Source organism: Lagopus muta, chromosome 4, assembly GCF_023343835.1.
Source record: "Lagopus muta isolate bLagMut1 chromosome 4, bLagMut1 primary, whole genome shotgun sequence".
In the NCBI taxonomy this organism is placed as follows: Eukaryota; Metazoa; Chordata; class Aves; order Galliformes; family Phasianidae; genus Lagopus; species Lagopus muta.
In genome coordinates, this window is record NC_064436.1 from 55,416,802 (window position 1) to 55,431,943 (window position 15,142).

The 15,142-nt window shown below is 40.8% G+C and overlaps 1 protein-coding gene across 10 annotated transcripts in view; it reads right to left on the reverse strand.

Annotated features, from left to right (window-relative positions):
- SLIT2 (slit guidance ligand 2) overlaps positions 1–13,149 on the reverse strand; it is a 245,029-nt gene extending 231,880 nt beyond the window's left edge. For all 10 annotated transcript variants that reach the window (XM_048942472.1, XM_048942465.1, XM_048942468.1 and 7 more), the window contains exons 1-3: positions 12,974–13,149; positions 11,397–11,468; positions 10,264–10,335 (exon numbers count right to left, since the gene is read on the reverse strand). In XM_048942472.1, the coding sequence (XP_048798429.1) occupies positions 10,264–10,335; positions 11,397–11,468; positions 12,974–13,149 (320 nt within the window). The remainder of the gene's footprint in view (positions 1–10,263; positions 10,336–11,396; positions 11,469–12,973) is intronic.
- Positions 13,150–15,142: the final 1,993 nt, after the last annotated feature.

Consider the following 15,142-nt stretch of genomic DNA (forward strand, 5'->3'; position numbering starts at 1 on the left):
CTCAAGTAATTCCAGCATATCCAGGGATACACATCTGCTGAGGTCTAATACCAATTCAGGCACTGTTATCTCAGGAAAAACAGAATCAAATCTCAAAACAATGAAAACATCTTAAAATGGGGAGCTACTGGGACAGGTTTATACTGACTTAACTATCAAGTCTAGAGACCCAATCCTAGGTATAGGAAGTTCAGAAAAACAGACGTAGTGTGAATGATCCTGTTCCCTCACAAGAGAACTTACACAGATCTTAACTCAGGCTTAAGTCAGCAAGGAAGGCAAGTCTTCCTTCTCCTTTCCAAAAAAACAGAGTTAGGTCTGCCAGAGGCAGAGAACATCTGTGCATGAGTGCCCAAAGACACTGTCTGCTGAATTTTACATTTGGCAACTGCTGTCTATGAACGTGACTTGTGCAAACATGTCATCAAGACAAAAGAAAGCCCAAGAAGTAAGACCTAAGCAAAAGATTGCCAGTTCTTTCACTAGAGATTCTCTCCAAAAGGTATTCTAATCTCAAATCAAGCTATTTATGATCTTTTTAACCAAGCAATGTAAATTTTGATATGCTGATCACATGAATAAAAAAATTGGAATCTGAAAAGTCCAGGGTATTTACATGCCTAAGTTTGAGTTTTTCCCAGGTGGAGAACAACTTAATCAGGGTTCCATTTTCCAGATGAAATAACTACTAGACTAAGAAAGATACCTAAACTTCTATTTGATATCAAATAAAGGTTAAAGCATTTTCTGTGAGAATAGTCAAACATTGGAACGTGTCTCCCAGTAACATTGCAGATTATACATAATTGGGAACATTCAAAACCTAAAAGAAAACAGCTCTCAGCCACCAGCTCTGGTTGATCTTGCTTTAATCGGTGACACTAGAAAATCTACAGAGCTTACTTTGAATCCCCCATTCTGTGACTCTGTCAGTATAACCCATTGGATTTTATGCTACTTTGAGAAATGACGAATTTCCATTCTGTTTGACTTACAAATTAACATATAAAACTTAAAGTAAAATTAAGTGATGAGGGAATTCTAAGGGAGAGCAAGAATAAGGGCATCAGTCTTGGCTGTAAAACCAGAGAGGATTCAGGGTAAGAAACCTTTAAGTCTTCCAATAGTGACAACTTTCACTTGCCAGTGCTTCAAAGAGTCATCGTTTAGACAAAAATGGCTTGTTGCTCGAGAAGTTTTATTTAGTCTTGATGAAGAAAGACATATATATCCTTGATAACAGCTAGGGCAAAAATTTTGTATGAAACACAACTGTCCTCATCTAGAAAATGGGGAAAAAAAAAAAAAAAAAAAAAAAAGTACCAACACTTCATTGTAGTAAAGACGCATAAACATATGCAAAACAACCCCAGCAGTCTGGTTAGCCAGACCACATCAAATAAACTACTTATTTTAAAGTTTGTACAGCACCTAGTCTCAATACTCTCATCTCAATACTCCTTTAAGACCACTCAAGAACTATAGATATTTTTTAAAGAGATAGAAATTATTTTTTAAATTATCATGCAATGGCTACATACCCCTAAGAAGGAAAGGAAATTTATAAAACCCCCACAAGGTAATACAGAATTAAATATCAAAACATCATCAAGGATGATTTTCTGAGAACATATGGGATAACTTCCAAGAAAGAAAGAAAGAAATCTAAAAAAAGGAAGAAAAAAAAAAAAAAAGAAAAAAAAGAGAGAGAGAGAACAAGGAATTGAATAGAGTGAGGAAGTTAATTTGTCATGGGGAGTTTAGCTAAATTTTGGGAAGACTGGAAAGAGGCAAGAAGGGACTGCAAATAGTCTAGATAGAATTGTCTTTACACATTAAGTTTTCATTCATGTACTCTTGTGTAGCACCTGTACAGGCATCTTGCCAACCTACACTCCAACAGGCTGGTGTGTTCTAAGCAAATTAAGAGCAGAATTATTGTATCTGATTATTAGTCTAGGCTATTATTAAAACAAGCCAACAAAATACACTATAAACTATGAAAGAAAAAACATTTCTTATTATTTAGTTTTCATGGAGACTCTTCAGATTAAGTGAACTAATATAACAGCATGAGTCACTGAAGTAACAGCCCTGTAGCCAAAACCATCATGTAATTTGGAGTTTAACTGTAAAATTCCAGGTAAAACTGAGACTTCAGCAGTTAAAGTAAGGAACTTTTTAGATTCTTTCTGAAATATAGCATATGAAAATGCAATGCACTTTGACAGGTCATTTTTTTACCTGAGATCATTAATATCAAATCTTTTATAATTATCATTATTATTATTAATTGAACAGGATAAACAGAATTTTTCCAGAACAGAACTAAAATATATAGCTTTACATTTAATATCAGTGCTTTGTGGCATCAATTTAAAACGTATTCTAAATGCAAAATACTACTAGAAAGAAAAATAATGAAAACACAGTTCTGTAGAATCAGATTTGGTTTCAACATTTTGCAACAGTGCAAATTACCCATTTCAGTAGAAGTAAGAAAGAAGAGCATCCAGCAAACAGTGTCACAAAGGATGGGCACAAAACAGATGTGGGAAAAATAAACAGCCTTCCTGCCCTGGAATTTGTAAAAAGGTCTGCAAAGAGCAAACAGGACTTCTCACTGCAATTTGACTTCTAGACCTACAAAGGGAATCCCATGAGAAACTACATTCAAATGAGTAAAATATATTAGAAATCATAATGAAAATTTACAAGGATTTCAAAAGAAGAACATTGCTCAGACTTAAAAGTTTTATCAAATACATAGTATTAGTCTGCAATCAAAGCATAGCCATATAATCTGATTTTTAAAATGCTATTAAAACACTGCTTCTCTTTTTAAATAATCATCTTCAAAGACAGACTTTGTCTATTTATGATTTACCAGAAACTTTTCTAGAGAAAATATCTGAAGTTATTTCAACAAAAGTCTGTGAATACAGGATAATTACTGTAGGTTTTTTTTTTTTTAACTATAAATACAGAAGCCCCAGTACAATTCCTGTAAGATGGTCTCACATTCTTTTGGTAAGTGATTAGCACCGCAGGCTTCGTGATCTCCTCCCTGTTCTAAGATGAGGAATGCACTCTGCACTGCCCTTAAACTATGTAGGATTAGCCAAGAGAAGGATTTTTCACATCCATGATTAACAAGGAATAACTGTTCACCCCCTTCAGGGCTGCTCAAAAACGTATTCTATACCTGAACTCATTATTCTTCTGCTACCTACACCTTCACAAATGTGTTATTAACCCTTCCCATGCTCATATTTTCAGACCGAAGCCAGACAGATGCTTAAGAATCAATGCTTTAAAGAGAAGAAAAATCTAAACAATAAACATGCTTTAAAAAAGCAGAACATACGTAAACACCCCAGGTTTGAGCCAATCCAGCACATCTTCCTGGCTGAGGAAGTCAGTGTGTGTTCAGAACACACCCCAACTGAAAAAAACTTCAGTAATAAACTTGCTAGCAAAATGAAGAACAGGGCTCTGAGAAACACTGGAGATAACTTCCTAGCTTATGAGCTAAGAACACATTCTAAGAGATCAGTGACACTTCCATTCAGAAGGCAGCTCTGCTGCTTATACAATACTAGGCTTTATTGCCAAAAATCTGCTTTTCTTGAGAGTATGCATACAGCCACATACCAAAAGATGTAATAATTCATTAATTGACTATTTTTTTTTACCAATGTTAGTCACAAAGAGGAACAGTGACTCAAATACTAACAAAACATTTTTCACCACATACCCAAAATTTCACATAAGCTCTTTCACACCTGAAAGAACTTCAGTAAATTAAAAGAACTAATAAGATTCTCCTTCACAAATAAGAATTATCTTCATGATGCTGTTCTGCAACACTTGGCATTTTTTCCAGTCATTTCAGCTCTGAGCATATAGCCACGCAGAAGGGAAATGTGGCTCTGGGGTGGAATTTTTTTTGGGTGGGAGAAGAATTGTTTAAAAAAAATAATAATCTCTCTTGCAACTAAAAGGGCTGTATTTTATGAAATACTCAAAAGTTCAAAACAAAAGTGAACGACCTCAGAGTTACTTATTGACAGACTTTATTCTCGTGGTAAGAAAACTTAAAAATTCCTCTTTCAAAAGTTAATAGTTTTTCTACTTAGAACTCAGGTTTTATGGATACAGCTAGTCAAAAACATGGAATAAGAACACAATCTAATGCCATGCTAATACATAATATACGGTTAGAATGCAGATTTATTTTAAGCTCTAGAGAACAGGTTTTATCCCGTTAAAGTCGACCATATGTTTAAGGAACATCAATACTGCTACAAAAGTTCACAATGGTTAGGTTCCCATCATGCACTATATTGCAAGAGTTGCTCCAAATGCCTCCTATTTTATTATGTTGGTTCACGACATCAGAGATGGATGTTGGTGATACAGCAGAGCAGTAGAAGCTGAACCTTCCCACTAGTACTCCATTATGGTTTGTTGCCATATAACAGCAGCAGAGGGGTAGTCAAACAAAATGGCATATGAAGTGAAGGCATATCACTGAATTCCTATATGCAGAAAAAATGGCACCCACTGACACTCACTGAACCTTTATGGAAACCAAAGAGTGGATGTGGGCACTGTGGCGTGTTCCACCAGTGCTAACATTGACATGAAAGACAAGCCCTGTTCTGTACAGCCTTGCATAGCACTGACATAATGAAACAAAAAGTGCCACAGTCAGCTCAGCCAAGTGAATCAGTGGACCATGACAAGGGAACTGTTTACAGAGCCGAATCTTAGCTTCAGTGGAAATGATGGAGGCAACATTGGAATATGATTAAGCTTATTCCAAGTGGATCCCACACAGGAACAGAAAGAATATCATATGCAAGTTTGTCAGGACATATCAAACCAACACAAGGCTGAAGGTGACAGTTTCCTCAATCTCATCATTACTGGTGACAAGATATAGTTTCAAATCATTCATATCATGAAGAGAATTTCAATAGTTTTTAAATACTCCTGCATACACTTCTAAGCTAATGCTCACTACACATTAACTTTTAATAACATATTTTAAGGCTTTTGTCAAGATGGGGCCCCCAATAAATAACAAGTACAGGCAATTCCTCAGTTCTGTTATTTTAAAATTGTATTGCAAGGTTTTTAAAAAAAAAAATTCATGAACTATAACAAAGTACTTAATTTATGAAATATGTCCTTCTCCACCAGTGATGCATTGTAAGAAGCATGAAAACGTACATCATAGATGGCTTTCAGTTTAAAAGCTATTTCAAGTATCAACTTGAAGTTCAACCCTCAGAGCATTCTTTTCTACAACTCAGGATTTCAGCTGACTCACACCGTGAAACTCAGAGGGGCTGGTTTTCTTATAGGGGGCACGAGCTCAGCCTTGAGACTGCAGTTGTTCAAGAACCTTCGAATAACATGTTACCTCTACACTAGTTTTCTGCAGAAGCAGGTGAGTTTTGCTGTTGTTTTGTGCTGGTTTTTTTTGTACATGTGTGTTATATTGGCACTGTGACTCTTTAGAACTGCTAAGATGATAAATGGGCATTTGTGAAATAAATTCTAATCAAAGTACAAGGACTTGGCCTAGAAACTTTTTAGGTCACACAGGTAACATCTCACATGGGAATTACCAATGGGACTACTCTTGCAAACAACATTATTCACATTGTCAACGTCTGCAGAGTCAGACTCCAAATTAGTATTTTGGGGACATACTGCTACCTCAACTCACAAGTACAGGAAAGAAAATCATGGTTATTTTCAAACTACTGCTGTAAACTTTCACAATTCTGGCATTATCTGGATGTTTAGCACAGCCTTACAGAACTCATAGCTAGTGTCTCAACTATTTGGTTAGCAATTTTATTAGAAAAATATTTACAATTAAATTACAAATAAATATTCCTATCATCTAACTTCCTCCTTTCCCCCCTCCCCTCCCCATGAAAAGCTAACCACTCTGCTACATGAACAAGCAAAGAATGCATTTATCCCTTAATACCTGTCTGTACGGTTGTCATGATTTTACGATTTTTGGTTATTGGTATTCTACATCATAACATCATGTAGTTCACTGGAAGTTTAAGTGTTAATGCTCCAGTTCCAGGTACCTGCCCAGAAGAGAAGAAGAATGACCTACCCCAGGGGGCTCTGCATTCAGAGAGGAGATATAACCCCTGGCAAAGTCACCTGATGTCCCTTCTTTGTCAGGTTCTCCTTCCTGCTGCTCAACTGGACTGTGCATCTCACCTCAGCGTTATGGTGAGGCCTATCCACTTTTGGACACTTTGTCTCATTATATTTGATTTATTAACATCAATTCTAATTATATTGCATTATAGTGTGTTATCTTGCATTCTGTATATTTAGTAAACTAGTTTGTTTCTCCTCAGATCACTGTTGCTGTTTTTAATTATTTTGGGGTCTCCCATTTCCCCTTTCCAGAGGCATGGATTTTGCAAAATCCCTCTGCCCCACTGTCACAGAACAGGGCCAAACCAGCCCGTAAACCACTGACAACTATAATTCTGGAGTACAAAGAACTAAGAAATTTTAGACATGCAGCTCATAACAGAACTGGTTCATAGTCTAAAGCAGCTGTCCTCAAACAAATACTTCACTCCAGATGAGGATAGCTTGTAAAAACACTGGAATACTTTGACAGTAGCTACAACACCTCAGAAGGTGTAGGCCTTGGGGCTAAAAACTTTAAAAATAATTTTTAAAGCCGCGACCAACGAAGGTGTTAGTTTTCAGAAAGTGGAGGTACAAGCTGTCCCATTCATTGACATCAGAGCTACACATACTCAAGTTCAAAGGGGACTGTTCTACCAAACACAGATGACACGATTCAAACACTCAAGATACAGGCTGTAAAGACATCTACATTCAGAGCACAGTTAATAACTCAGAACTCAAGCATTATTACACCAAGTTGGTTTGGGCCAAAGCTGGTACCCCTTCAGAGCTGAGCCTTCAGAAAATGCTGCCAGGGATTATACCTAAAGGAACACTGCAACATACACACATCTGAAGACTTTTCAGAGAGGTATCCAACTAAAAGACTTACAGTAAAGCCATATTCATCTCCACTAGGGTCTCCCCAGCAACTCAGTTTTCCACACACATCTAAAACCTAGATTAAGTTGCTGATTTTCCCCTTGGAACGCTCTCCCAGTCCTTACATAGCAGGCACTACTACAGGACCATTTATTGCTAACTGAAAATAACAGCAGTGCTGTTGCCGTAACAATCACCTGTTACAGTAGTGTTTATTGTGGTTGTGGTTTCCATTACAGCTCTGCAATCACACTGGTGTGACACATTCTTGTTAGCGTTGCATACACAGTTTTATATCTAGCATGCTACAGACCTCTTGTAGCTGAACAAAACTGCAGGAAAAGCATTTCCAACTACCTAAGGGACGTATATGTAGTTTTAATCAGTTTTCTTCTGGAAAGAAAACTGAGTTTCTTCACAAAGAGAGTTAATTTTGTAAAATGAAGCAGGACTGGATGACCCAGAGCACTTAAGAGTTGAAGAGTTGAAGTTACTCAGCATTTTGCTGAAATAGTCCTGAATTTGCCATCTTCAAATGGGTATTTACAATGAGTAAATTACTGATCAACCAAGCATCTCCTTGAAAATCAGAGTAACTGAAGTGATTTTGTTACTCAAATTCCAGTTTAAGAAACATGCAAGCACCACCACTTCATGTAAAGATTTATTTTTTTCTACAAAGAGAAAATATTGTAAAGGTTTACTCTTCATATTAAAGAGTATTGAACTACAGACAACATTTTCAAATTCAGCCCGTATATTCCAGAATAAGATAATTAGGATCCACTGAAACTCTTACATGCTTCCCTTACAACAGTGAAGGAACTACATTAAATATTATTTTGCAGGAGCCTAGCACACTGCATTTACATCTTAAAAAAACAAAACAAAACAAAAAAAAACCAAACACACAGTTTAAAGCACTTGCTATTTATTGTATAAAAGAAAACATTTGAAGTACCCACAAGTTCCCTGAGAAATAGTCCTGAATTTCAGAATCCCAAGGAGATGAATTGGCTGTCAGATAACAATAGTCCTTCGTCAGATGGGCTTGGCAGTTGTAAACAAGAAGAAATTTCTCAGCTTTTCCTCACAAATATGAAATATTTGCTCTTAGCCAACAGCTGTGGCAGTTTAAAGATATCCTGCGTATTTATTCAAATTACAAGTCACCCACCCACCTAACACTGACTGAATTTCAGCAAATTTAAAAATTCTCTGACAATTACTGAAGCAGACAGAAAATAATACTGAAGACAAAGCAGAATCTAACTTCGTGGGTGTAAAATAGACTGAACTTCCTTAAGTCAGTTTTCCTGCTGAAGAGTAAATAAAATAACCTACAACAGCAGCTACAGTTATCAGAATTTTTCTTCCGAACTAGAAATGTTCCAGTGACGTGTGATACTATTTCTTCCAAAGTATTTCACTGATTTATCAGGAAGAAAAAAGCAAAGATGTAATAGTAAAAGTGAACACTTCTTACAAGTATTAACTATTAAAGTCCAATTTGCCATTTTTAATATCACAACCTCATATTCAACGAGAATTCTTACGACTAAATGTATTTTAACCTACATGCTAATCTCAAGATTTATTATTATTATTGAAGTATTCGCCATTATGTAACTTTCAAGATAATCAAGAAGTGAAGTTGACTACATACTGTTTTAAAACTTCACAACTACTTTGTATCCCAGTATCAAGTCAAACACAGCTAAAGTGCACTTTCTTTAACATTTATTGATGTTTCATCTGTATGTTCTTACTCTTGGAATACAAACTACAGTGCTGTTTAATTTCTTGTTACATCCCATAAACCAAATTTAGGAATGTGTACATATTATTCCAATATATTCCTCAACAGGAAAAGCTACACTGAGTCCGTAAACTTTAGTATAAAGTTTAAAACACATTGTAAAAAATGTTGCATTAAGTCTTTTAATATGACTTCGAGTAATCTGACTACACAATTCTCAGAGCAATCCAAGTTAAAATTATTCAAAAAATGCTATAATACACAGTGACACTTCCAATTTTGAGGTCAAAAGGTTATTTTATTTGAAGAAAAAAAAAAAAAGACAATTATTTCAAGTCCATGATATTTCAGATAAAAGAATTATAAATTAGCCATGATTAAGTTTCTTGAAAAGCTTTGTCTATATTTACAAGAAATAACAGCTGGGTGTTTTTGTCTTAAGCACAGATCCAGAGCATAGCTGTTGTAAGAAAATGTTTAAGCCAGTGCTGCTTTGCAGTGCAGGAGAGATATTGTTCTGAAGTTAAGGCACCAGTGAATGCAAGTGAAAACAAGATCCCAGAGGCATGCATAAAAAGCACGATATAATGAAAATGCAGCACAACTAAGATGCCTGATAATGAAAGCCCTATAGTTCTACATGAACATACATTAATAAAGTTGCTTTCTCAGGGTTTCCTAGCTCCAAGCTCAAACTATACTCAACTGTCAGCATCTGGACTTTAATGAGATCCATTTTGTACGAGAAGTTGTACAATGCATTTTAAACAATGTTTTCATTTGAGAAAATACAGCAAGCATACACAGAAAATTAATTCCCAAACCTGTCCAGCTTCTCTTCTACCCTCTTACTCATATTCTATTTACATCCTGCCGCAAAAAAAAAAAAAAAAAAAAAAAAAAAAAAAAGCCAATGTCCACATTTCAGCTTCACTGGACAAAATTCTCTCTTCCCCGCAGCATGCATTTTTATTTATTTACCTTTAAAAGTTAAGATCAATTCAGAATTTCAGAAAGTTAGCTCATATTTTTTTTCTTAAGTCTTCATAAAAGCTTTATGCAAGAACTGGCATTAAATTCAGCTATTGCTGCGTTATCAAGACGACTCTTCACAACAAGCAGTAATTTCCAACAAGACATCATATAAAACACCCAATACCCAAAAAATAGCCTGTTGGAGCTGCGTACCCATGGACACTTTTTAGAACGCAAATACATTAACAACATTCAAGATATTTTCAGTAAGATATTGAAGTTTACACGTCAAATCTGGACTGCTCTATCAAGCTTTCCCCTCAACATCCAAACAAATTGTTTGAGAATTTCTTACTCCTTCTGCGTCTCAATAAGGATATCCCAAGTTTAAACATGTTGCTTTAACAAGACAATTTGGCAAGAAATTATTTTCTGATACATTTAGGATTAGAAATACTTACAGCCGCTCCAGTTCTTTTAAATCCTGGAATGCTCCTCTCTCAATAGTGCTAATCTTGTTCTCCATGAGCTGACTGAAATGGAGAAATTTTTGTACATAAGTTTTAACAGCTCCAAGACCACTTGTTGCATTAACAGCAGTCATTTACAGACAGCCCTATCTTCATTAAAATGCTGTTACAGTTATTCTAGAATGACAACCAACGCAACATTTTTGACTGTTATCACCCCACACTTCGCATGGGCTCATAAAGGCAAAAAAAAAAAAAAAAGGAAAAAATAACCCTCATTAAAATGATGTTGAAACATACATGCTGTGCATGTATATCAATCCTCTCCAGTAAATTTTAAGACCCCAGTTGAACAGTATAAAAGTAAAATGAGTCTCATATAAGAACACCACAAAAATGCAAACTGTGGCACGCAGAAAAATAAATTTAAAAAAAAAAAAATCAGTGAACTGTCACCATAATAGTAATTTAACAAAAATGAAGAATTACTACAGTGTTTAAAAAGAAAAAAAAGGCTTTGACTACTTAAATAAAACAGCCTTAACAAATAAGCTAATCGTACAGTATTTTAAACTCGCTCTCAGTTACCCTACCTTCCCCCAAACCCACTCCTGGAAAAGCTTCATAACGCTTGCAGGAGGATTTACAGAACCAATTCCAAATATTCCCTGGTCAAATTCACTGTTAAAATATATTCTTTTTACCCAGGAATTTCAGAAAAGCAATAATCATTGCCTGAGACTTGCTTTTATACTGAGTAGAGGAATAACTTTTTCCTCTTTAATTAATTGCCCTATACTTCAGCGTACCCATTTTCAACATGAACTATAAATTTGCTAAATTTAAGCTCTCTCTTTCAAGTTACAAGAAAAAGTAAAACTTCATTCACTTTACAGCCTTAAGAAGAAATTTAAAGAATGATAACCAAGATGACATTTAAGGCATTTGCTAACTTATTTCTACCAGCTTATGACATGGGGGAGGGGCTGTAAATTCAGAAGCAGTAGCACAATAGTTGCAAAGCGATGGATAAACCAGAGGATAACTAGCTTAACAGTTTTTAAAACATGAGCTGTATGTAGCATCAGTCCAAGAAGTATCAGCTATAGAAAGAGAGAACTTACAGAACTCGAAGGTGCCTTAGACCAGCAAAGTCAGTCTTGGTGATTCTGGTGATGTTATTTCCATTAAGGTCCCTGAGAAGAATAATTCATAAGCAGCAAAATTAAAACATTCAGAAGTTCTGATTTTTTTCCCCTCTTTAAATTACTTTGTTTTTATGGGCAAGTTTTTTTGGGTTTTTTTTTTTTTTAAATTAGCAAATGTGAACGATACTAATGAGCCATTCCTGCAACACTGTGTGAGCTCCAGACTTCAAGTGACCGAAAGAGAGTTTATCTGCACAGTGGTAGTTTCAAACTTTGTAATCAGAGACCCTCACAAAGTGAGTTCTTCCTACCGTTATACTGCTCACATTTATCTTTAGCAATAATGAACAGCCTAAGCCTGTCTGAGCAGGTCAGATCTGCTCTGTTAGAATTGCAGCTAGAAAACCAGTAAAGCTCCTTTATGGACATGACAATATCTGTTAAGGTTATAGGCTGACAGTCACAAAACCAAACAAATGACTGAAAACAGAACAATCTTCTACATTTTAAACAACTTCCAGCTTTCACACTATTTCTACATAGGCAGAAGAGAGCTTCACTTGCAGCAGCAAACATTAGCTTTTGAAGCAGTCGTAAAATTGTAGAGTAAATACTTGGTAACAGCATTTTACAAAAACTGAACGCTTCACATGTGGCACAGGAAATGATACTGACTGCAGAACACAACGCATGGTCAGAAGCGATGGAAAACTGGATTAAGGCCCTGACATCTCTGCTTGTATGCCAGCACTTCTTTCTTTTCTGGAGTTGTTTGTCCCCTTTTTTTCCTCTTTTTATTTAAATAACATTTTAGATCAAGATATAGGCTTCCCTCCATTCCAGTCACTGCAAATAAAACCAGACTTTGCAATTCCTGAGGTAAGCCATTAGGAAGTGGTATTACATGGAAACTACACTGACAATTACAGCTCATTCCCAACGCGTTCGGAAAAAGAAGTCGCTGTTTTTGGTGTTTGTACCACATGGGGCTGAAACACCACTGCGAAGAAACCACACTAGTCTCAACAGAAATCAGCGTCCCTGACACTTGGAGTGAAATGCATCACTTGAGACATGTGTTCATAGCCCAACGTTTAGATGAGTTATTAGAGGTTAATAATAATAATAATAATAATAATGTGCTCATCTCTTCCACTCCCTTAGACCCCTCCGAAATAACAGGAGAGGGTCGACCACACGCTTGCTCTTCCACGACTGGAAAGCACTCTCAGCGGAGGGCACTCAAATGCCCTCAAAAAGAGGTTGGGGTGGAGGGGTGAAGGCCGCAGTTCAGGCGCAACTTCGCGCTGTGCGGCTGGGGAAGGGGCTACAGCACCAACGCCGGCAGCGAACGGCAGGGAGCTCCGCGGGGGGCGGCGGGCGCTAATGGGCGTCTACCGCGGGACTCCGAGCACCACAGAGGAAACGGGCAGAAAAGGAGGGGGACGGAACCGCCACCCCCTCGCTATATACACACACATGGAGGGCGGCGGGACCCCCGGGGCCACCTCTGTCTCGCGGACGCCGCAAGCCCGCCGGCTCGGGGTACTTACAGCCGCTCAGTGTTGCGGGGGATGTTCCTCGGGACGCCGCGCAGCGCCAGCCCGTGACAGTCCACCGTGCTCCCTGAGCAGGAGCACTGCGCCGGGCACGGCTGCGGCGCCGCCTCGCCCGACAGCATCAGCAGCAGCCCCAGGGCCAGGGGGAGCCTCCCCCAGGCGCACATCATCGTCGCCCGCTGCGCCCGGCCGGGGCCCGCTGGCCTCGGGCCCGGGGAGGCGCGGGGCGCACCGCCCTCCTCCTCCACCTCGCCGCGGGGAGCGCTCGGGCAACTTTCAGGGTGCGGAGAAAGCGAAGTCCTCTCTATCCGGAGCCGAGACGAGCAAACAAGCCCGGCAAAGTGCGGCGGGTGGCAGCGTTCCGCGGCTGAAGGCAACTTGGCGGGGAGGGGGCCGAGCAGGGCCCTCCCTCCGTAACCCGTCGGATGGCGGGGACGAGCGGCACTCGGCTCTCGGCTTCAGCGGCGCCGGCTCCTTCGTGTGTTCCTCTCCCGGCCGTGACTCCCCCCCGGCTTCCTCCTGGCGCGGCGTCCGCTCCCACGCGTGTCCCCGCCGCGGGCCGCTCGCAGCCCCCGGGGGCGGCGGTGGGGCTGCACCGCACACACACAGCCCTGCCGCGGGGCTCAGCAAATCATCCCCCACTGGCAGGCATTCATCAAACTGTCTCACGGAAGGAAGAGGGAGGGGAGATTTAAAAAAAAAAAAAAAAAAAAAAAAAAAAAAGAGAAAAAAAAAAGAAAAGAAAATAGAAAAAAGAAAGTCAAACACACGAGATGATGTTGGGCTCGGGGTTCGGCTTTCCACCCCCCGCGCCCCCTCCTGCTGGAAGCTCCCAAGCCAAGTTTCGCAGGAAAGGGCTGGTCCTAGAGGCCGATAATAATAAGCAGCTCGAGAAGTGATTCGTTGCCCTGCTGGAAGGGAGTTCATCCACCACCTCCTTCTCTGCGGTGACAGATCACAGCTATAGATCCTCCCGTGATCGTGGAGCGCAGTGAGCTGCGCGCCCGGCTCCGCTCCTCGCGGTCTCCCGGATACCGCCGCTGCGGCGGAGGGACCTGATGGGAGAGGTGGCGGCCGCTCAGTCCTTCCAGGTGAGGCCGGTTCGGCAGCTCCCGGGCTCGCCGCAGGAAAGGCAGCAACTTTCCTTCTTTCCCGGAGCCCGACGAGGCGCAACGCCTCAGGAAAGCTCCGCGCCCGCTCCGCCGCCGCACCTGAGCCGCCGGTGCCGAACAACAACCCGGCGGCGGCGCTCCTCCTGCAGCGGAGAGAAGCCGGAGAAGGAAGGCGACACGCCGGCTCCTTCACTCGCCCCCTTGAACAATAGGATGGCACCGCCGCCCGCAGGCTGGCTCTCCTCCCAGCAGCAAGGTGCCCACCGCCGCTGCCCGCGGAAAGTGCTCCGGGGAGCGGCCGTTAGCGCCGAACCGCCGCTCCGCTCCGCCTCGCCCGGCGCGGCGCCTCTCGCCCCGCTCCCACGGAGCCGGGAGCGCCCCACGCGCCGCCCTATATAGGGGCGGTGGGGCCGCGCCTCCCCGGCCCCGCCCGCAGCGCCCCGCGCCGCGCTCACTGGCTGCGCTGCCGCCCGCCCCGGCCCGACCCGGCCCGGAGAGCCGGGAAGGGGGGGGGGGGCCGGCGGCTACGCCAACAATGAATGAAAGTTGGGAGAGCGCGGAGGCGGTGCCGGGAGGGGCAGCACCCGTGAGAGCGTGGCGCTTCCCCCCGCCAGGAGTTCTGCGGGGACTTTCTCACGCGGCCTCCGGGTGTCAAACGGAGAGAGGGAGCGGGACTGGAGTTCGCCGCGGTGTCTGCGTGTGTTGTGCCTGGAGAGAGAGGGAGGGAGCGGGCTGAAGCGTCGCCTGCTGTACTTGTACACGTCTCCGGCTTCTCAACGAGGATCTCGTGTTTTGTTTCTCCCACTACCGAGAGAGGAAGAGGATTTTCTTGGTGTTTCCTTCAGTTACAGCTTTCATGTGAAGTACACCAGAATCTTCCATTAATTATTTTTGAAAATTAAATGAGCAAGTGTTATTCCATACATAAAAACATGTCGAGTAGCAGCATGAGCACTGCTCTTTACCATCCGCTTCCAAAAAAGTTGTATTGTGAATAAACACAACGTTCCTGTTAAATTCTGTTGTTTATTGTCATTGCACCTTCAACATT